This window comes from Cannabis sativa, chromosome 3, assembly GCF_029168945.1.
Source record: "Cannabis sativa cultivar Pink pepper isolate KNU-18-1 chromosome 3, ASM2916894v1, whole genome shotgun sequence".
Classification (NCBI taxonomy): Eukaryota; Viridiplantae; Streptophyta; class Magnoliopsida; order Rosales; family Cannabaceae; genus Cannabis; species Cannabis sativa.
Window position 1 is genome coordinate 5,475,400 of NC_083603.1, and position 22,474 is coordinate 5,497,873.

At 32.2% G+C, this 22,474-nt stretch overlaps 3 protein-coding genes across 12 annotated transcripts; 1 reads left to right on the forward strand and 2 right to left on the reverse strand.

The window, feature by feature from the left end:
- Window positions 1–3,936: 3,936 nt before the first annotated feature.
- Window positions 3,937–4,639, reverse strand: LOC115710127 (histone H3.2). The gene has a single exon (XM_061111549.1). The coding sequence runs from the start codon at window positions 4,574–4,576 to the stop codon at window positions 4,166–4,168; it is 411 nt and encodes a 136-aa protein (XP_060967532.1). The 5' UTR covers window positions 4,577–4,639; the 3' UTR covers window positions 3,937–4,165.
- A 1,724-nt stretch (window positions 4,640–6,363) lies between these two features.
- Window positions 6,364–11,768, reverse strand: LOC115711100 (putative disease resistance protein RGA4). Of its 4 annotated transcripts, none has more exons than XR_009686721.1 (5): window positions 11,412–11,768; window positions 7,615–11,181; window positions 7,443–7,527; window positions 6,979–7,054; window positions 6,364–6,480 (listed from the first exon to the last, which is right to left on the reverse strand). XR_009686721.1 is itself a non-coding variant. In XM_061111541.1 (4 exons), exons 1-3 carry the CDS (start codon window positions 11,718–11,720, stop codon window positions 7,453–7,455), a joined length of 3,951 nt encoding a protein of 1,316 aa, XP_060967524.1. In that variant the 5' UTR covers window positions 11,721–11,768; the 3' UTR covers window positions 6,786–7,054; window positions 7,443–7,452. The 4 variants fall into 4 exon arrangements, 2 of the variants coding, with proteins under 2 accessions (XP_060967524.1, XP_060967523.1); XR_009686720.1 differs by having other exon boundaries at window positions 6,979–7,057; XM_061111541.1 differs by lacking the exon at window positions 6,364–6,480 and having other exon boundaries at window positions 6,786–7,054.
- A 6,804-nt stretch (window positions 11,769–18,572) lies between these two features.
- Window positions 18,573–22,059, forward strand: LOC115710093 (putative lipase ROG1). Of its 7 annotated transcripts, none has more exons than XM_030638418.2 (3): window positions 18,573–18,791; window positions 20,055–20,145; window positions 20,376–22,059. In XM_030638418.2, the coding sequence occupies exon 3, from the start codon at window positions 20,383–20,385 to the stop codon at window positions 21,619–21,621; it is 1,239 nt and encodes a 412-aa protein (XP_030494278.2). In that variant the 5' UTR covers window positions 18,573–18,791; window positions 20,055–20,145; window positions 20,376–20,382; the 3' UTR covers window positions 21,622–22,059. The 7 variants fall into 7 exon arrangements, with proteins under 7 accessions (XP_030494278.2, XP_030494282.2, XP_060967533.1 ...); XM_030638422.2 differs by having other exon boundaries at window positions 18,579–18,791; window positions 20,381–22,059; XM_061111550.1 differs by lacking the exon at window positions 18,573–18,791 and adding an exon at window positions 19,177–19,343 and having other exon boundaries at window positions 20,381–22,059.
- Window positions 22,060–22,474: the final 415 nt, after the last annotated feature.

The following is a 22,474-nucleotide window of genomic DNA, read 5'->3' on the forward strand; positions in this document are numbered from 1 at the left end:
GTCTTTTGAATTTGGATGTTTAGTATCCTCCAAAACATGTTAATATTGATGTTGATCCACCTAAATGTCGGATTGCAAATAGTTTAATGTAATAATTTTTACGCTAATTAGGATTTTTGCCCTACATGTATCAAATCATGCTCTTGAACTTTTAAGGTTATTGAAAATGCTCTCTAAACTATTGAGATGTTTGGATTTAAAGACTTTTGTCTAATTTTATTCAATTTTATTATTTTAATGATTGTTTATGTACTAAACCATGTTTCCCAGACTTTGATATCTACCAAATTATGCCCTTCGAACTTTGACATATACTAAATTATGCGCCTTGAACTTTCATCCATGTTAGACTTTTTTACTAAAATTAGAAAAAAAATTCTTAAATCCAACAATCTCAATAGTTCATGGGGCATTTTCAATGACTTTAAAAGTTCAGGGAGCATGATTTGATATATGTCAAAGTTCAGGGGGCAAAAATCCTAATTAGCTTAATTTTTAAAGAGTATCACTAATCAATGACATGTCTAAAAGTTGTTAGGCAGAGCACCGCTTAATAGCAATGCTCTTATTATTTATACTTAATGAAAGTTATGGTTTATTTAAAAAAGAAGTAATAATAATAAATTAACCATTAAGAATTAGTAATAAATTGTCTAATGCCTTTTATTAGTGAAAAATTTTACTTGGAATAAATCATTTTGAACTAATTGACTTCAGTTACACTAATACTAAGTTCTTCAGTTACCGAGTTTAATTACAGATTATTATTTTGTTTATTCTTTCAATTCGATTCAAATGTTTTGACTCTAAATTGATAAAGCTAAAATTGAAAACACAATTAATTTACAAGTATGAAAACATATTCTAATCGAGTAGTGCTTGAATTCCCTGAATCAGAGTAAAAAAACTTTAGTATATAATTTGCATATTTACAAATACCACTTCTATACAAATTGCTAAATTCCTTACAGTAATCAAATTACACACAATGTCAACTTCCTTGGCAAACACAGCAAGATCTTCTTGCTTCTAAACTCTAGATATGAACACTTTCATATTTGCTTGTGAAGATGTAGCTGAAATATGAAATGAGTTCAAATTTGTATGAACGCAATATTAATGACTGCACAAGTAAACTATTTTTAATTATTTAAAAACTCAGAAAAAGGAATAAAATAAAGTCACAGCTCAAGGAATAATAATAATAATTCATCCACTCGTTCAGAAAAAAAAAATCACAAAGAATAATAATCCAACTACATCGCATATTATCATTTTTGAGTCTCGTATGGAATATGACATTTCGTTTCACTTGGGATTTCAATTCCTATCTTTTGTTAAAAATAAAATAACTTCTGGTAACTAATCCTGTTAATTTAACCATATACTTAGGTTTGCTTAATTAACAAAATTTTCTAAATTTTCCTGTGCCTTTTATTGATAATAAATTTAATTACCATATACTATTAAAGTACTTATCTTTGGATGAGGGCACTACTCAAGTTTCAATTTTTAATGGCATATATAGATAGAGCAATATAATGAGGCAGTAAATTATATTTGTCTGGTGGTATTACTATATTATGCTTAATAACTTTAACAAAGAAAACAAGAAATTTATCATATATTATCCCACAAAATGCCTCATTAAAACCTATAAAAAAATAAAAGGAAAATTTGTAAACAGAAAATAGTTAGGCTAAATTGGAAGTGAAAAAATCACTATAATGTCTCCAATAACCAAGTAGTAATTGAATGAAGTCTGGTAGACTAGAAATAATGTCATCAGTGATGAAAACTATTATTGGACTCAAACACCAACAAGTACTCTCCTCCCTCATATACAAATCCAAGAAACTCTTCACATTATCTACTCAAAAACACTGCACAAGGGAGCTTCAAAGTATCTCTAGTCTCTAGTTCTTACAGAAGCTAAAACAGCCAATGCATAGCTTGGTTCACACAACGAGTTCTTGCTTCTCTAAGCTCTCACGGCTTTATTTTTGGACACCTTCCCAAAAAGTCTCATACTAATAGAGATAGTGTCCATCCTTATATACTTAAGATCATTTCTATTTCTAGCGGACTTTGGTTGCACACCCAATAATGACCTTAATAAGTAAGTTCATCTTGCATCTCAAGGTACTCTTTTCTGATACAGAGTCCTCCAATCCAATGGCAATGCAGTAACTCCGACAGTTCTCATAACCTCATTTATCATTGAAGATAATATAATCTCATTTCGGAAAAAAAAAAACTGTTGTGTCTGTGAAGTGATTTAAGGTTGTGGATGCAGTCTGGAATTACCCTTAGGAAGAACTGTCATTATATTTGGCTCATATAGTTTTGATGATCCAACTGTCATCATCAATGTCTTTTAGAGCTAACCTTGGAAAGAGGTGAGAAAGAAGACGTTGTTGGGAATACAAATCTAACAATACTTGTCATCATCATCATCATCATTCTGATTGCCTCTGCAAAATTGCAAATGGCTTCCAACTACTCTTCTCTATATGAAAATTTGTTTCCAAATATGGGTAAAGTGGCATGCAAGTCAGCTTTGGACAACACTCTATTTTCAATGAAGAAAATGAAGGGAGATGAAGGCAAAGAGATGAGCTTGTCTTCATTTGTATTTGCAACAGAAGAAGAATGGTCAACTTCTTTACCATCCCTTCAGATTAGGCAAACATACCAACTCAAGTGTTTGCAGAGATGACTTATATTGTTATAGAACTAAGCAAGTCTTCACTGATATCATTAGTGTTCGATATGTACTCTAAACATACCAACCTCTCAAGTTCCAAATGCTTCAAACAGTGTAATTGTTTCAAAGTTAACTTCACTAGGTTTGTATGTGATGAGAGCCAGTTGGACAGCTTAACACCCCCAATCTGCCTCCCAAGTTGTTCAATCTCATCAATTTCTTTAGCTTTATCCCCTAATCCACATGGCATATACTCCAATTTACCACAATAAGAAATATGAAGATGCTAAGGTTGATGAGTTTCTCAATATCTCTAGGTAGTTCATGGAAAAGTAAACAATAACTGAGTTTTAATGTTTGCAAATTCACCAAATTAGCAATTGAATTGGGAAGTAACTTGAGATAAGAATTCATATATCTCAAGTGTTTGCTTTACTGAAGGTCCAAATAAATGATACTGACATTTATATCCCTGTTTTTGACTGAATTGATGCACACAATAACTATTTTTGAACTCAAAAACACCAAAGGGGATAAAAGTTTCAAGAAGCTAAACAATAATAAATAATATAAGAAACTTATGTAAGAATCTTGGATCTGATACAAAAAAGCTCAATCATGACAATGCCAGAATCTCATAAAAGCTCAATTGTCGTTTGATTACCAACAAATATTAGGTTTAAAATGTATTTGTTTAAGTAGAGCTGCTAACCAAACAAGATATGACTTGAAGCTTAATAGCTATAACTAACATTCTCATTAGATTTTAAACAGATATGAACAACTATTGCCCACAAAGGGATACAAAAACAGAACAAGACACCGACCAAATACCCAAAATCACAGGCGCTGTGAAAAATAATCATGTAACATTGCTGTTGAAAGCGAGCCTATAGTGATACATCAAGTTAACAAAATGAGCCAAGTTGATTCCGTGGGGGAGGTTTATCTCGAAATCTATCTCCTATTTCTTCAACAAATCTATAGAATCATGTAGACACCGATCATAGTTTATATCAAAATTACTGAAATTAAATTTTCAAACCACCGATGTTTCGCCGCCGAGATCAGGAAAGTTACCGTCACAACCAGTGAGGATGAGACCCAATTGGATGAGATTCAGAATATCCACATTCTTCCCAATGGGGTCTCACCCTCACTAATTCGGACGGTAACTTTCCCGATCTCAGCGGCGAAACATCAGTGGTTTGGCAATTTAATTTCAGTAATTTCAACATAAACCTTGATCAGTGCGTACCATGATTCTATAGATTTGTTGAAGAAACACAAGATAGATTTAGAGAGAAACCTCTCACAATGAACTCGACTCATTTTACTAACTTGATGTATCACTATAAACTCGTTTTCAACATATATTACTTGGATTACTTTCCACAAAGCCTATGATTTTAAGTATTTGTTAAAGATCCTAATTAAATAAAGAAAGGTTTACATTTCTTAAGCCCTCTCTCCCCTGATTCTTCGAGCTAGCTGGATATCTTTAGGCATGATAGTGACTCTCTTGGCATGAATGGCGCAAAGGTTAGTGTCCTCAAACACACCCACCAAGTAAGCCTCGGCAGCCTCTTGAAGAGCGGAGACGGCGCTGCTCTGGAAACGAAGATCAGTCTTGAAATCTTGAGCGATTTCCCTGACAAGCCTCTGGAAAGGCAACTTCCTGATGAGAAGCTCAGTGCTCTTCTGGTACTTTCTGATCTCTCTCAGAGCAACAGTTCCTGGCCTGAACCGATGAGGCTTCTTCACACCTCCTGTCGCTGGAGCCGACTTCCTTGCCGCCTTAGTTGCCAGCTGCTTCCTTGGGGCCTTGCCTCCGGTCGACTTGCGAGCAGTCTGCTTAGTACGAGCCATTGATTGAGAAAGCTTAGTTCTTTGCTGTGTTTGTTTTCTTCTTCGAAAGGTTGAAGAGAGAGATTAGATTTGAGAGAGTATTTATTGAAGATGCGGAACCGCCAAAATATGGAGATTTTGAATGAACGATTTTAAGCCGTTGATGATGGATACTTTCAACGGTCAGATATGAGTAAATGTGGTAAATACGGATAACGATCCGTGCCATGTTTCAATAACCAATCAGATTCTTTGTTGTTTTTAAGGGACTTTTAATACTGTCTAACAATAGTATCAAAATTAGAGTGAGCTTTGTGAATAAGAGGAAAATTACACACAAAGATAGATATGGTTTGAGTTTTGTAAAAGGGCTATAGTGATAGAGGAGGAAATTACCTTATATACTTTTTTTATATTGTCCTGTTTTTATTTTTACCCTCTCTTTTAAAGTCTATCATTTTTTTTTTTTTTTTAAACATTGTACCAATTTTACTCCTGTCACTTCAAGACACTCTCCATGTTACTTTTTTATGTCAGGATATTTTGGGTACACTACATATAAAAAAAGGCATATTTCAATTAAATATAAAATTAAAGGTAAATTTGATTAATTGATTAATAAAAGTAGTATTTTTGAACTTACCCCTAGTTTAGAGTTGGCTATCTTTTTTTTAATTTTTTTAAAAAAAATTATCAATCATACCTATTTAGGGTGCTTGTCAATATTCCAATGAAATAAAAAATCTAAAAGTTAAGAGCCTTAAAATTAACTGAAACAACACCCAATCCAATCCAAGTAGATTCAGCGTTATCTAAATTTCTCTGACAACAGATTGAACCCTCCGATTCCAAAACTCACCTAGAAGCAACATCCTTTCACCATTTCAGACCTTTCTTTCTTCCCTCATTAAATATTACAAAGAACATAAAAGAGATTACAGGTTCATAAGCATATTTATTTTGTAATTCATGCAAGAAATCAAAAAAAAAAAAAAAACCACACAACTATTTCATTTAGATGAAGAGATAGTGTAGAAGAATAGCAAGTATCACCAAAATATTAATAAGTACTCTAATTTCCTCTCTAATATAGAATGAACAGAAGCTTTCTTGTTATTATTTAGAAAGAGTCACTGAGACTTTTATAAAAAAGATGGTAAAGACCAGCTTAGAACAAAAGAGAAAACAGCTTCAAATAGTATTCAAAAAGCTAGACAGGCTAACAGCTAAACTAAGCAACACTTAACCAACTCATCAAACTAAGTGTTGTTCGGGCAGAAAACACTACGTAGTTTGTCCTGAGTCTTTATAGATCAATCAGCAAGAACAGTACAACAATTTGAGGTACAGGGAATCAAAAGTTTCGTTTACATCATATCTCACATGAGAGCTCTTGATCAAACACACAAGACACTCTTTTACAACCCTCATAAACTCTCATTTATTCCTGGGTAAATACTATTTTGGACCCTCTGTTTTACAAAAGTTACCAATTGGACCCTGTGTTTTGTTAAATGACAAAATGGACCCTATATTTTCTAAAATAGTACAAATAGGACCCTGAATTGATTTTTTGTCAAAATAAAGTTTAATTATAATCCGATCTAAAAGTGTTATGACAAAACTGTTTACATTTTTTTTGTATTTGTTCGTATTAAGCATTGTCTTCAAGTTGGTTATATTAAAAAAAATTGTTAAAAATTAAGTCTAGGGTCCTATTTTTACTATTTTAGAAAATACAGGGTCCATTTTGTCATTTAACAAAACATAGGATCCAATCTGTAACTTTTACAAAATACAGGGTCCAAAATGGTATTTACCCTTTATTCCTTTGTGTATTTTGTACTCATTCATTGTTGGGCTTGGTATACAAACAAAACTTACACATTCCATTTTTTGAGCAATCAAGTTCTCATTATTGAAATCTGCAAAAAGACATTAATATGAATTACAATATTAGTACCTTGAATAATGTTAAATTACCTCTGCTCTAATTGGTCATGTACAAAAAATTTGAACCTCACATTAACCTTATTTACAAGCCTAATGGAACTCTTAACATACATTCTTCTCTACCCAATGACTGCATGTAAAAAGTTTAAAAAAGTAAACGCAACTTGTAAACTTTATCCAAGAGAATGGAGAAGGGAGCTTAAACTTTATCTAAAACTGCCGATCCACGACTTGGTTTTCTTTTCTGATGCTCTTGCTCTTGTGCTTCTTTTGGATGTTCATTTTGTAATAAATAATTTTGAATCAATCAAGTAAACAAGGAAACATAATACAATACAATATAAGGGATTACACATTTCATTGGCTTAGACATAAAATTATTTGTAATCTCTATAACAACAAGACTTAATTGAAGGCACCATCAACTTATGATAAGTTGTTCTTGCATCTCCAATTCCCTCATTCTTTACCTTTATTGATACAGAATTATCATGAAGATAATTAATGTATTTAATTTCCATCTCCATTTGGAAAAAAAAGAACAATCTTCTGCACACAACAAAAATTCCTCTATCAATGCAACATTTGTAAAGAGTGAAGTCACTTGTACAAAAATTCAGGATCCAAACAAACCCAAAAAAACAAATATTCAAAACTCACTTAAATTTAACCTTATATTTTTGTAGTAAAACCATTCAGAAAGCTATAAATCAAATTTCCATGGTCTTTCAACAAAAATCCAGTTCAGAAAACAAGTGAATTATTCAAAACCAAAATAAGCTCAAAAGTTTCCAATTAATTACATTCACACTGATAATTAGAGGTAGCATTAAAGTAATAACCAGTCTAATCATAACCTCAATATCTTTAACAAAAACATATAAATGAAAGCTAATCTCATTTTCAATTGAGATTAGTAATTTAAAATAATTACCTATACATATCTATCCTTGATCTCTTTTATTAATAATATTGTGGAGCCCAAACTTGTTAAAGAGATTGCATCCATTTGATGAATTCTGCAATAATATCAAACAAGAATACGATCACTTTATTTTAAACTTAATTAAGAAATAAAAACAAATATTTGACATTAATGTTTGTACCTCATTTTCTTCAGTGTTGTTGGGATCTGGAAGTAAGTCCAAGTGTTGAATATGAGAAATCTTATCCCAATCTTCACCTGTATTCCTTTTGCATCTTCTCAATAACATCGGACAATCCTTGATCTTGAGTTCGTTCAAAGTGGTAAGGCTTCGAATTCCTTCAGGGAATGATGTCAGATGTGGACATGAGTCCATTGTAAGTGTCTTAAGTGATTTGAGGTTATTGATACACTCAGGAATTGTTGTCAGACTATCACATGAGTGAACTTCAATTTGTTGTAAACTTGTAAGATGTTGGATACCCTTAGGAAGAACACTCACTATATTAGGCAACTTAGATAAGTTTAGCAAGTTAAGTCTTCCATTTAGAGCTTGCCACATAAAGTCATAATCGTCGCTATTAAGCATGTCCCCTAACCCCTCGCAATTTTTGATCCCCAAATGTCGAAGTGATGAGAGATGTAGAATACCTGGACACAAATTCTTCAATTTTGGGCAACTTCTAATATTCAAGTTATTGAGAGAAGTAAGGCTCTTGAAACAATCAGGAAGACATTCAAGATCATCCATGTTTTCTAGAATTAGCCATTCTAATTTGGAAAGAGGTGAAAAAGAAGACGTTGTTGGGAATATAGATCTAACATTAACATTACTACTCATCACTCTTAATGTCTCTTCGAATGGCTTTTGGCTAGTCTTGCTTAGCATCAACGTTCCATTCAAATGTGGGTAAGGTGGCATGCAAGTCAGCTTAGGACAATCAATTATCCTTAATGCTGAAAGACAAGGGAGATAAGGCAAGGCCATATGTTTCTCTTCTTCACCACAAGTTACAATCTCTCTCCACCATCCTTTTAGATTAGGCAAATCAAACAACCAAAGTGAGTCTAGAGATGGAAGTAATGTTGTTGTTGAACCAATCAAGTCTTCACTCATATTATTAGTGTTGGATATGTACTCTAAACATACCAACCTCTCAAGCATCAAATTCTTCAAACAGTGTAATTGCTTCAATGGAACAAGGTGCTGACATTTTGCACAATCTGCTAATCTTAATTTCACTAGGCTTGTAAGTGATGAGAGCCAGCTAGAGAGCTTAACACCCCCATACTTTCTTATTGTTAGTTCCTGAATATTTTGGTGTGGCTGAAGACCTTCTAATGACATTTCATAACCAACAATAGCCTCAGCTTCATCTTCATCTTCATCAGAATCCCACTCCAATATCAATGATCGAACATATTGTTTATCCGTTAACTTTGCTGTCCCATACTCTGCTACCACATCTTTCTCACAACTCAAATTTGTAACTTTCAATCCGCCTCTCAAGTTGTTCAACCTCATCAATTCCTTTAGCTCACCACCATGTCTTGGGATAGACTTTTTGCTCTTCATCAACACATAATTTGATAACTTCTGGAGATTAGTTAGCTGGCCTAGTCCACATGGCATATACTCCAATTTATCACAACCAGAAATGTCAAGATGCCTAAGGTTGATGAGTTTCCAAAGATCCCTAGGAAGCTCTTGGAGTTTCGAGCAATGACGTAGTTTCAGTGTGTGCAAATTCAACAAATCACTAGTTGAATCTGGCAGTGATAATAGACCATCATTCAAAGAAAGATCCAAGTATCTCAATTGTGTTAACTGTCCTAGTCCACTTGGCAAAGAATTCAATTTATCGCAAGAAGAAAGTTCGAGATGCCTAAGGTTAATGAGTTTCTCAAAATCTCTAGGTAGTTCTTGAAGATTTGAGCAGGAATTGAGTTTCAATGTTCGCAAATTCAACAAATCAGTAGTTGAATCTGGTAACGATAATAGACCACAACTCCAAGAAAGGTCCAAATATCTCAAATTTTCCAACTGACCTACTCCACTTGGCAAAGAATTCAATTTGTCACAAAAAGAAAGTTCAAGATGCCTAAGGTTGATGAGTTTCTCAAAATCTGTAGGTAGTTCTTGAAGATTTGAGCAGGAATTGAGTTTCAATGTTTGCAAATTCACCAAATTAGTAACTGAATTGGGAAGTGACTTGAGATGAGAATTATCTGAGAGGTCTAAATATCTCATGTGTTTCAACTTGCCAATAGAATTTGATACTAGTTTCATACTTGAACATTTCAAATCCAAACAACGTATAAACTTACAATTTGATATTATGGCATCGAAAAATTTCTCGTCTTCGAACTTGGAAAGTTTGAGAAATGTTCGAAACTTTTTGGCATGAACCAAAAGAACTGAAAGTTCACTTCCAGAGTAAGTATCACCTACCAAAGACACATGATGAGTAGTTTCCTTGATATTTCCTTGGCCATTTGAAATTTCAAATGTAGTACATTCCTCTCCTATTACTCGAACGGCAAGATCATGCATCAAATCATGCATTTTGCATGTTGTAATAATGCCAAATTCATCTACTTCAACATCTTGAAAGAATGATCCTTCCAACAATGTCATAAACCATTCATAGCCCACCTCTTCTAAACATTGATCTTGACTTTCATCTAATAACTTAAGAAACCCTTGTGCCATCCAAAGGTTAATTAAATTTATCACCTCAATTTCTTCATCTTTAGGAAATAAACTACAGTAGGCAAAGCAAAGTTTCAAATTGGAGGCAAGATGATCATAGCTCAATTTGAGGGTTGGTAAGATATCATCTTCATGTTGATATGGTATTTTTGAAAATTCCTTATCTAAGGAAGACCACTCTGATTCTAAACTTTTCCCATGTAATAAATTTCCTATTGTTTTGATGGCCAAGGGAATTCCTTTACACCTTTTCACAACCTCCTTTCCAATCTTCACAATGCTAGAGTTTTCTCGCTCTCGTGAGCCATCTTCAAATGCCACCCTTGTAAACAAAGACCAAGATTGATTTTCATCAAGAACACCTAGTTGATATGGTTGTTGCTTGCTCGTTAAAAACTTAGCAATGTGTGCACTCCGGGTAGTTACTACAACTCTACTCCCAGCATTTTCATCCCTTATTATTAAATTTTTTAACTCTGACAACTTGTTATGATTCTCCTCCCATATATCATCTAGTACAAGAAAATAACGCTTTCCACCAAGTATTTCTTGAAACTTCTTTAGCAACGACTCCATTCCAAGGTCTCCAAAATTGCTATCACCTTTCGCGGACTCAACAACCTTTCTAACAATTAATTTCAAGTCAAAATCATCAGACACACACACCCAAATCTTTAGCTCAAAATGTTTTTGGACTTTCTCATCATTAAAAACACTTTTAGCAAGAGTGGTTTTTCCTAAGCCTCCAATTCCTACAATGGCGATCATTGGAACCCTCTCTTCACAACTCTCCAACAAAAGCTTATTTATGATAACAGATCTATCCACATCTCTCCCAATAACATCTTCATGGCGTACATAGGAGTAAGTATCTCTCACTCTGCTACTAGCAGTCAGAGTCTCTTGACCTCCTTTCTCTAGAAGAAAGTTTCTATCATTGGAAATGGAAGCCAGTTTTTTCTGGATGACTTCTATTTTACGACTCATCTTGAACCGAAATGCAAGTTGGTTGGAGCTGGAAAAGAAAGTGCACACCTGTAGAGTGGCATGGTTTATATTTAATAAAAATCTTATGAGAATGAATGATATATATTGTGCAGTTAGTTGCTCCTAACTAACTTATAACTGTTTCCTGTTTTTTAACTTACTTTCTTGGTTAGTTGGAAGCCTATATATAGTTTTATTGTTTTACTTGATGGAAGAGAGTGTTTATGTGTTTATTGTTGTTCATTGAGTTCTATTTAGATTATATTGGTAATATGTACCTTGTTGGCCATTGGATTTTGAGGCATGATGAGTTGGCGTCTCAAAGCTTGAGTGTTGAACTCGTCCATCAAGTCATCTGCTTTAAAAACCACAGTGCTGAGTCTTTGGAGCCAGTTCTTGACTTGGTTGTTGTGAGACTGTTTCTTCTCAGCATCCAAAAGCACAGCTTGGATTGTTGAAATGGTTTCTTTGAGATCTTTAAGTTCATCCTTCACACCCCAAATCAGAGAGATGTGTTTCACAGCTTCAGATCCCAAACCACCAATGATTTTGTCAGCAATCGGAGACAGAATCAACTCAGCTGCCATGGCTTCCGATCAGATTGAAGAGAGTAGTGAGTAGTGAGAGAAGTTCTAAGAGTAAGAATAAGTAATACAGAGAGGTTGGTAAGTAGCTAATAATAATTAATACAATTCATACAGTAGAATACTGTATGATCACGTGCTGGTGCGACATCCTAATAAATGATTGTACATTCAACCATTACTATTTTATAATGAGTATTGTTGTTGGGTGCTAGCGGCGTAGGCATTTTAGGCATTTTACTATTAGTTAGCGATAATTCTTAAAAGTTATTTGCTTAAGTTATATGGGACTCAATACTTAATTAAACCAATAGTAGTACGATACCGAAGAAGGTGCTAAGCACCAGTAGTGCCTTTTAGTATTTTTTTTTTAAAATTGAGCGAAAAATAAGCGATCAATAGGATAATATGTAGGAATATTTGCGACATAAATACCATAAGTTTTCAGTTTTATACACTTAAATACCATAAGTTTCATTTTACCTTTAGTTACATTTCCGTGACTTCCGTCATTACTTTTCTGTTAAATCATATCAAACATAAGATATTTTCGGCATAAATATATGATGTTTTAGATTTCATACACTTATATATCCCATGTTTTTTCTTTTGACAAATTAAATATCTAAAGTTACATTTATGTTACTTTTTTCACTAAAATCTTATTAAAATATACTAAGATGACACGTGTCAATATATTAGTTGTTTACTCATATTTTCAATAAAAAATAATTCCTAAATAATTAAAAAATTAAAAAATAACTAAATAATAACCTCTCTCACCATTCACCATGATGTTGATCACATCACCACATTCTCATTCCCCATAAATTTACATTAAAAAAATTGCTCAAACAAAATGGATATATGTGACTAGGGTGGGCATCATCCAATCCAATCCAATTAAACCGAACTGATTCAATCCAATCCAATTACAAAAAATTGGATATCCAATTACAATTAGATCGGATTGGATGCTAAAAGTTAGATTCTAATTAGATTGGATCAATTATTGAATGTCAATCTCAAAATCTAATTAAAAACCGTTTCAATCTAATTACATTTATATATATTAAAAAATTATTTATATAATAAAAAATATTGAAAAATATAATATATATTTATTAGATTTTTTTGTATGTTGAATGTGTAACACTTGATTATTTTTTGTATTTATTTTCATGATATTTTGTTCTATTTTATTACTTAGAAATATTGTTGTTTTAATTATTTAAAAATTTTGGCTACATACATTACACTTTTAAGAATAGTATGTTTATGAAGTATTAAACTTAAATAAAATGTGATACTTAGTTTTTACGTATTTTTCTTCATATTTCACATGTTGCAGAGCGAAATCGATTTCATTCCGAAATAGTCGTTTGTTGTAGGGGTGTATGTCGGTCGGTTTGGTCGGTTTATGCTATATTTTATTCAACCCAATGTAAAGATCGAGTTACAAAAATCTAAATGCAAACCACCTAATTAAGAAAAGAGAAAATAGTAACCCGCCCAATGAAATTGGTGACCACTAATATTTTTTTTTAATTTTTTGATTTTTATATTCAATTATTATATTTTAGTTCACTGTAATAACGAGACAAATATATATATATATATATAGATTCAATTCTAATTTTAAATCAACTACCATAAAAAATCATATTAGTTTCAACTTTATATTTTTTAAATAGTCATATAAATTATATGATATATAAATATACATAACAAAAACATATAAATATATATAAAAAAAAAAACCTTTTAATCAGGTTGGTCGGGTTAGTTCGTGTTGATTAGGCGGATTTGTATTATTTTTAACCCACCCAATATAAAGATTGGACGGGTTATATTTTTGTCGAGTTTTTTGGTTTGTATTTTTTGTCGAGTTATCTCGGTTTGGTTTGGGTGGGTTATTCGGGTTGGGCGATTTACAAAAGTTTATGTACAACCCTAGTTTGTTGAGTTTCTTAGAGTGGTCATGTGTGGTTTGGTACTACACAGGTTGTTGCCGAAATCAAGCTTTCTTGGTAAAATTAGAATTTTAACCAAGGCACGAAGGGTGATCTTCAAGTGGTCGGTTGAATTAAAAAACTTAACAATCATAATTACAGCACGTGGTTGATGCACATGGAGGCATATCTCTAAGGCTAAGACTTGTGAGAGATTGTTGGTGGTAATGAGGTCACACAATCGAAGGACACAACCACTCTGAAGAAATGGAAGATTAGAGCGGACAAAGTCATGTTTATGATTCAGACCACAGTTGAAGATAAAATGTTGGAGCACATCAGTCCGACGGAGACACTAAAGGAAGTGTGGGATACTTTCGCATCGTTGTTCACTAAGAAGAATGATACGAGACTATAAATTCTAGAGAACGAGCTTCTCTCAATCAGGCAGCGCGACATGACGATCAACCAATACTTCACAAAGTAAAATCTCTTTGTCACAAAATTTCTACATTAGAATCTGTTGTTGGTATGTCATATTGTAGAATTAGAAGAATTATTATTCATTCATTAAGGCCAAAATTTAGAACTTTTATCTCTTGTTAAATTAGAAAACTTGCTAACTGACCAAAAAGCATTAGCTAAGCAAACATCTAGAGTCTCATCAAAGAGTGATGAAGAAACACTCTTTAGTAGTGATAAGAAAGGTCGGCCCCAACCAAATGCTAGTATAAGATCTAGAAAATATGATGACTAGGATAGTCATCATGGAAGCTCCCAAACAGGAGGAGCTTAGAAGAAAGACAAACAGGGTAGCCAGTCAAAGATTAACAATAAATTTGATGGACAATGCTGCTACTATGGAAAGTTAGGCCACATGGCTAAAAGTTGCTGGTTCAAGAAGAAAACTGTAAGAGGTAATGTAGCCACATCAAATGCAGAAAAGACAAGTGATGAAGAATGGGACGCAGTAACATCATTTGCGATGGAGGAAGAAGAATCAGCTCTAGCAGCTACTGTTCCTGGAATGTTCGACTACAATAATGATTGGATTGTTGACTCAGGTTGCTCAAATCATATGACATGAGACGAAGAGAAGCTACAAGACATGATCGAGTACAAAGGTGGTTGTGTAGTGGTGACAACCAAGAACTCAAGACTACCAAGTACTCACATCGATAATACAAAAATCACGCTGAGATTCAATCGAAAAGAAGTTCCACTCCAAGATGTCTACCATATACATGGGATGAAGAAAAATTTATTGTTAGTGACACACTTTACAACATCAGGTCACCATGCATGTTGTGTTCGGTCCTCAAGATGTTAAGATCTAACAAGATCTTGAAATCTCTGGAACACCGATGATGAGAGGATGGCATTTAGAGTCTGTATGTAATGTCAACAGAATTAGCTTATGTAGACAAGACACGAAAGAACGAAACAACAGATTTGTGACATGCAAGACTAGGACATGTCAGCTATCATAAACTTAAAATGATGATGAAGAAGTGTATGCTAAAGGGTCTTCCTCAACTTGAGGTCATAATAGAGATAGAGACTGTTTGTGTCGGCTGCCAATACAGTAAGGCACGCTAATTACCATATGAAGAATTAAAGTTCAAAGCGAAAGCAGCATTAGAGTTGGTCCATTCAGACGTGTTCGAGCAAGTCAAGCAACCATCAATCAACGACATGTGGTACTGTTGGGATTTATTTTACTAGGATATTAATTTACGAACATGTATATTTGATTATTAATTTAAGATATTTTGTAAAATTTTAAAAAAAAATAAAAAAGGTTTAATATGCTGAAAACATGGTTTAAACAACTTGTTGCATGTGACTCTTTTGTTTGGCTGCATTTTAAAGTATTGGAATATCATTCTAATAGAATGACTTTTCCATCATTGTGATGGAATGACCATTCCAATGCAAGTTTAGAAAAAAATTAAGGGTAAATACCATTTTGGACCCTGTGTTTTGCAAAAGTTACAGATTGGACCCTGTGTTTTGTTAAATGAAAAAATGGACCCAATATTTTCTAAAATAGTAAAAATAGGACCCTGAGCTTAATTTTTTAACAACTTTTTTTTTAATACAACTAACTTGAAGACAATGCTTAATACGAACAGATACAAAAAATGTAAACAGTTTTGTCATATCACTTTTAGATCGAATTATAATTAAACTTTATTTTGACAAAAAATCAATTCAGGGTCCTATTTGTACTATTTTAGAAAATACAGGGTCTATTTTGTCATTTAACAAAACACAGGGTCCAATTGGTAACTTTTGTAAAATAGAGGGTCCAAAATGGTATTTACCCAAAAATTAATAATTTTTTGATTAATTTTTTTATGCATTTTAAATTGGGAAATTTACAAAAATACTGGAATATGGGTTAACTTTTACAAAAATACTGTCACACGGAAATTTTTTCAAAGATACTGTGTTTTTATAAAACACCAGTAAAACACAAAGCAGAACAACTCAAAACAATAGTAGAACACCTAAAAAACACCAGTAGAACACCAGTGAAAACTTAACACAATATACTGCAGTATGAAACTTATAAAAAAACACGGTAAAAAAGTAAAAAATTCCGCCTGACAGTATTTTTGTAAGAAAATGGCAAAAGTTAGTATACCATGTAAATTTCCCTTTTAAATTTGATTTGATTTCATTCATATTCATATTCTCATTCCCATTTCTATTCTTATTCTTATTTTTTTATTTCTTCCAACCAAATGTCACCTTAATTAGTTACCCTACTTTTTGCCATTCTTTGTCAAATTTGTGCATAATTTATATGTTCACGATTACTAAATTTTTTTGTCTAAACATTCGAAATCATTTTTGAATGTTCTCTGGCTATATAGTAAATACTATAAAAATATTTACACTATGCGAAATAACTTTATAAAAAAATTTATTAGTAAAAATAGCCTTTATGAAATTTTTTATTAGCAAAATAATCTTATATGGTCGTAAAAATGACCATGAATTATACCATAAACAACCATTATGATTACAAAACGGCTATAAATTTATATTGTGCTACTAACATGGTCGCATAGAGTAAATTAAATGAAGTTATTTTCTAAATTTTAGTATTTGATAGTGTTAGGGCCAGTTTGGCACAACTATGTTGTGGCGAAAAATAGTTGTAGTTGTGTTGTGAGAAAAAGCAGTTGCAGCAGAACTGTGGAAGAAAGCTGAGTTTGTTTGGTAAATTATAAATTTCAAAGTTGTTAAGATATATTATAATGATAATGTTATAATCTAATTTATTATAATCACAAATATATAAAATTTATTTTATATAATTTTTTATTTTTTATTTAATTTAATTTTTTTAAAAGTATAAATTTATATGTATTTAATAAAAATAAATTATAGAATTTTTATATTATATTTCATTAAAAAATAAAAACTCAAGTATATAAAAAAAATTCTAAGTTGATGTAGTTTGTTAAAATTAAAATAAAATATAAAAAAAAATATATTTTTAAAAGAAGAGTTTTAATTATTATTTATTTTACTGTAATTAATTTATTTTAAATATTTTTATTTTTCTAATATATAATAAATAAGTAAATATAGTTTTAATCAAAATAGTTTTTTTAAAAAGTTAGATTGTACCAGTTTTAGCTGAAAATTCTCCATAAATTTTTGAAAAAAACTATTTTTTTAACTAATTACCAAACACATTTTTAATATTTTATCATCTTTTTTAAAAAGCAACTTTTAACTTATTGTGTCAAATTGGTCCTTAGTTTGACAAAGAAAGTAGAGGAAATTATACTATATATATATTTTAAATTAATGTCTTTAATTTTTATTCCATTTTTTAAAATCTATTATGTTTATTTCTTTTTTCAATCATTCTATCAATTTTACTTAGGGGTGTGCATAAATCGATCCAATTCAATGAGAACCGACCGATCCAATTACAACCGACCGCTAAACATTAGATATCCAATTGTGATCGGATCGGATTGGATGTTATTTTTAAATATCCAATTGGATCGGATCGGATGGTGGATGGGGTGTCTAAAAATTCAATACATCCAACATCCAACCGAACTAATTAGTATTTTCATTTGGTTTAAATGAGTAATTAGATTTTATATTGTTATACGTCAAATCTATATGTATATATGAAAATTAACATTAAAGTTTTACTTTTTTTTTCTTGGATTGGATGGATCCAGTCCAATCCAATACATACAGGATCTAAAATATTGGATGGATTCGATCCGATCCGAAAAATACTAGGTCTAAAGTATTAAATAAAATTAAACAAATAAATATATATGAAATACATCCAATGGATAGAACTGATCCAATCCAACATCCAATGGATGTTGGATCGATTGGATGACGAAATTAATTGGATCAGATCGGATGGTAAAATCTAACATCCAATATATGATTGGATCGGATCTGGATAGACCTAAAAATATTGGATGTGATCCAATGAACACCCCTAATTTTACTCATATCATTTCACGATAGTCTCAATTATTCTCTAATAAAAAATTTGTCCTAACTTTCTTACAAATTTATATATTTATCTCTAAAAAACACAATCTATTATGTTTGAAATTATATATTTTTTTTTTTTTTTTTATTTTTTTGAAGGAATGTTTGAAATTATATTTTAATAATATGAGAGTACGAAAATAATTTAGATATAATATTCATAAAAAAGATATATATTTAAATTAAATTTTATTTAAAAATAAATTTAGTTAATATATATATATATAAAATATTTTTGAAATGAAGAAAGTTTTCTTGACTTAGAAATAATAATAATAAGTAATAATAATAATAATAATAATAATAATAATAATAATAATAAATATGGTGAAAGTGTGCAGTCAAAATTTGACTTTAGGTACATCTAGAGAACTGAACACTGGTCTGTTCGGTTATTTCTTCTTCTTAATTGATCTCCTCATTCCTCTTTCCTCTCTCTTTTTACTCCTTCCTTTTTGGCGCCCAATCTCTTTCCTTCGTTGCTTGGTGCCACTGCCACTGCCACAGAAGAAAAAAAATCTTTACTTTTCACCATTTGATTAAGCATCTAGATTAGATCCTCTTCAAATTTCACGTAAGTTTGTTGCTTTTTTTTTTTTTTTTTTTATCTTTATTTAACTATCAACTGGTCTTGGGATAAATTATTTTAAGCTTCACTTGAGATTCGTTTCTGAATTTCTGTAAATCTTGGGTTTGTTCCTTATTCCTGTTTGGTTATTGGGGAAAAAGAAAAAAAAAATTAGGACTTGATTTTCCAAGTTCTTAATATTTCATTAGTTGTTTTGAGTGAAAGAGGGAAGAATATTTTTTTTTAAATTATTTTTTATGAGGTAATGCTAGTTTTGTCGATTTATATATTTTGTCTATTCTTTTAAGCTTGATTTTTCCAGTGAATAAATATTGAGTAAAACTGTTGCCATTATTAAAAAAAAAATGAAATGTAGTATGGGTCCTATGGGACATATTGTTGGTTGTTGTTGTTGTTGTTGATTATCTCTATCCATAAGTGTAGAGAAAATGAGGAAAACTAGTTTTTTTTATACACTAATTCCTTCTTTCTTGGTCAATTATTTGGTACCATCACTACAATGAATGCTTATTACTGAGTATTCATGCATTTCATGTGGTCTCTCTCTTGACTTGATATATCTTGCTGTTTTTCAGTTTAGTTGTATTTCTCTGTATTTCATCTTCTGGTTTGTGCTAGTTCTTGCTGGTGTGTTACCTTTGAGTTTAGACTATCTATTTAGGGGTTACTTTCCCTGTGTTGTTGGGGGTGCTTTTTTGCACCTGTTTTGGATAGTAGATCTATTTAGGCAAATTAGGATTTTCACCCAAAATCATGCCCCTAAACTTTTCAAACCGTTCAAAATTTCTCCTGAACTATTGAGATTGATGTTGGATGACTCTTATCCAATTTTACTAACGGAAGCCTCACGTGGCAAGTTCCGGGAATACCATTTGTTAGATGTCAAAGTTCAAAGTACATGGACAATCGTTCTGTTAGTAAAATTGAACGGAATTGGACAGAAGTCCTTGAGTTCAACAATTTCAATAGTATTTGAGGGAATTTTTAACGACATGAAAAGTTCAGGTGCATCCTAATTAGCCAACTATTTATTTAGTGTATTCTTTGCTATTAATCTGAAGTAATTATATTCCATATTTTGCTAACATCTAAAGTAGTTGTTGTTTAGCAATTAACATTAATAAGTCAGCTTACATCTTTGATCAACTATTTTATTATCTTATATGTTAATATTTTGGTTTTGAGTTTGAGAATTAAGGTCAATATTACACTTTTATGTGTCAAAGTGCTAATTTTTGTTTGCTGTAGATTGTGGATGGAATAGACTACATGGAATAAGAGGTGATGAAAAGAATTAGAGCTGGTTGATTTCTTCCCTGCATCAAATTTGTAACAGAAGGTGAATTAAGTAGATTATACTCTTTCACTATTGCTATGGCAGAATTCTTTAAAATATCTAGTACGTTTTGGTTGGTGTGGAACCAAGTAACCAAAGCCAAGTCAAAGTTACTAACTTTCTAGTCCCTGTTGACCTTTCAAAACAATTGGAAATCTCTAGAAAATTTGACTACAAACAATACAAAAACACGTAACAATTCACAATTCACAGTTAGTTTTTGAATTTTCAAGGTCAGTAATGGCATCTTCGGAGTTAAATGATGGTTCCAGCAAAAGGGTGGAGGAAGCCAATGATGAAGGAAACTTGAAGAAGCTAGATTCTGGCGAGATCAAGCGCAGTGATAGTGAGAAGAAGAAGAAGAAGAATAGTAAAAGAGTTTCTTATAAGATGCCAAAGCTTGCGTGTTTCGGTATAAAATCTGAATCAGATGGGAAAGGGAATTTCGAAATGGAGGTTGAAGACGAGTTTCGAAGAAGGAATCCTACTCACTTGGTCATAATGGTAAATGGTCTTATTGGCAGTGCTCAGGATTGGAAGTTTGCTGCTACACAGTTATTGAAAAAGTACCCAGATGATATTGTTGTTCACTGCAGTGAATCCAATTCTTCTAGGTTGACATTTGATGGTGTTGATGTAATGGGAGAGAGATTGGCAGAAGAGGTTAAGTCTATGGTAAAGTGCCACCCAAGTGCTCAAAAGATTTCATTTATTGCCCATTCATTAGGTGGCCTGGTAGCAAGATATGCCATTGCTGAGCTTTATGAACAAGATATCACAATAGAACCATCTCGGGTAAATGGAGATTGTAGAGAAGCTAAATTCAAAGGCAAAATTGCTGGATTGGAGCCTATTAATTTCATAACCTCTGCAACTCCTCACCTTGGTACATGGGGGCATAAACAAGTTCCAGTTTTTTGTGGCCTTTACACTATGGAAAAAGTAGCAGCTAGGACATCTTGGTTTCTTGGTAAAAGTGGTAAACATTTGTTTCTAACTGACGGTGGGAATGAGAAACCTCCCCTTCTTCTTCAGATGGCAAGTGACACTGAAGATCTTAAATTTATTTCAGCATTGCGTTCCTTTAGGCGTCGTGTTGCCTATGCAAATGCGCGTTTTGATCACCTTGTTGGTTGGAGTACATCTTCTCTAAGGCGTAGAAATGAACTCCCACAGCTCAAAAAGCTGTCACGAGACAGCAAATATCCCCATATTGTTAATGTGGAGACAGCAAGAACTGCCAGTCCTGAGAATGAAGTACCAACTGAGCTGAAAGTAGTTAATGGAGGGGAAAATGTTAACATGGAAGAGGAAATGTTAAAGGGTTTGACAAGACTGAGCTGGGAAAGAATTGATGTGAGCTTTAGTGGGAGTAGACAAAGATTTCTTGCGCACAATACCATTCAGGTGAAAGGATCGTGGATGAATTCCGATGGAGCTGATGTGATCCAGCACATGGTTGACAATTTTCTCTTGTAAGCAGCTGTTGTTACGCGTTGTCACAATGGTCAAGTTAGGGGATTTGCTACTAAATCAAAATTCAGCATTTTGCTGGTGACATCCATTTAAAGCAGAAGGTGAAGCTTGGTGTGGCGGTTCTTGTTATTCATATTAAAGACATGAACCTTCCTATGCCAGACTTAGATGGTTCAGAGAGATCTATAGGGATGAATATGAAAATGGGTATGTATGTATTTGTACCCTCTGTCATTCTATTTTTATGTACTACACACATACAATTCATTAGATTGCAGAGAAAGGACAAAACAACTGAAATTTGTTTTGTCCTTTCAACTATAAGACTAATAAATGTTGTGATGTAATTTTTATAAGTTAATTTATACATTCAAGTAAACATGTCTTGTAAAAACTTATAACAAATCATTCTGAATAGACGATTTCATTGTTCCAAAATAATAATAATAATTTTATTGTAGTTTTAGAGATTTTGCATTGGTCTCAATTGTAGTGTGTTGCTTTGTCTCAAGTGTTTATGTGGCTAACCATTAATTAATGGCAATATAAATTTGAGTGGGGTTTAGATATAATAGTTTCTTTCATTTTTATATTTTCAGCTCATTTCTACTGCTTTAATACATTGATGTTTTGAGAGTGATATTTATACTCTCTTTTGGGGAATGAGAGAAAGACCTAACTGTCATATTTTCAGCTTATTTCAATCCATTAATATTCATACCAGCTTAAAATAAGAGCATATAATTATACTTCAAGAAAGAAATATCAATCCACACTGGATCAGTACTTCTTTTGGTTCTTTTTTTTCTTTCATCAGTAAGCAAAGCAAAGGTGATCAAGCCAAAATCACTTCTTA

Coding starts and splice junctions, on each gene's coding strand:
- LOC115710127 (XM_061111549.1), bottom strand. CDS start 4,576: ATGGCTCGTACTAAGCAGACTGCTCGCAAGTCGACCGGAGGCAAGGCC.
- LOC115711100 (XM_061111541.1), bottom strand. CDS start 11,720: ATGGCAGCTGAGTTGATTCTGTCTCCGATTGCTGACAAAATCATTGGT. Junction 11,182..11,411: donor AAAATCCAATGGCCAACAAG/GTACATATTACC, acceptor GCCACTCTACAG/GTGTGCACTTTCTTTTCCAG. Junction 7,528..7,614: donor ACAACACTGAAGAAAATGAG/GTACAAACATTA, acceptor ATATTATTGCAG/AATTCATCAAATGGATGCAA.
- LOC115710093 (XM_030638418.2), top strand. CDS start 20,383: ATGGCATCTTCGGAGTTAAATGATGGTTCCAGCAAAAGGGTGGAGGAA.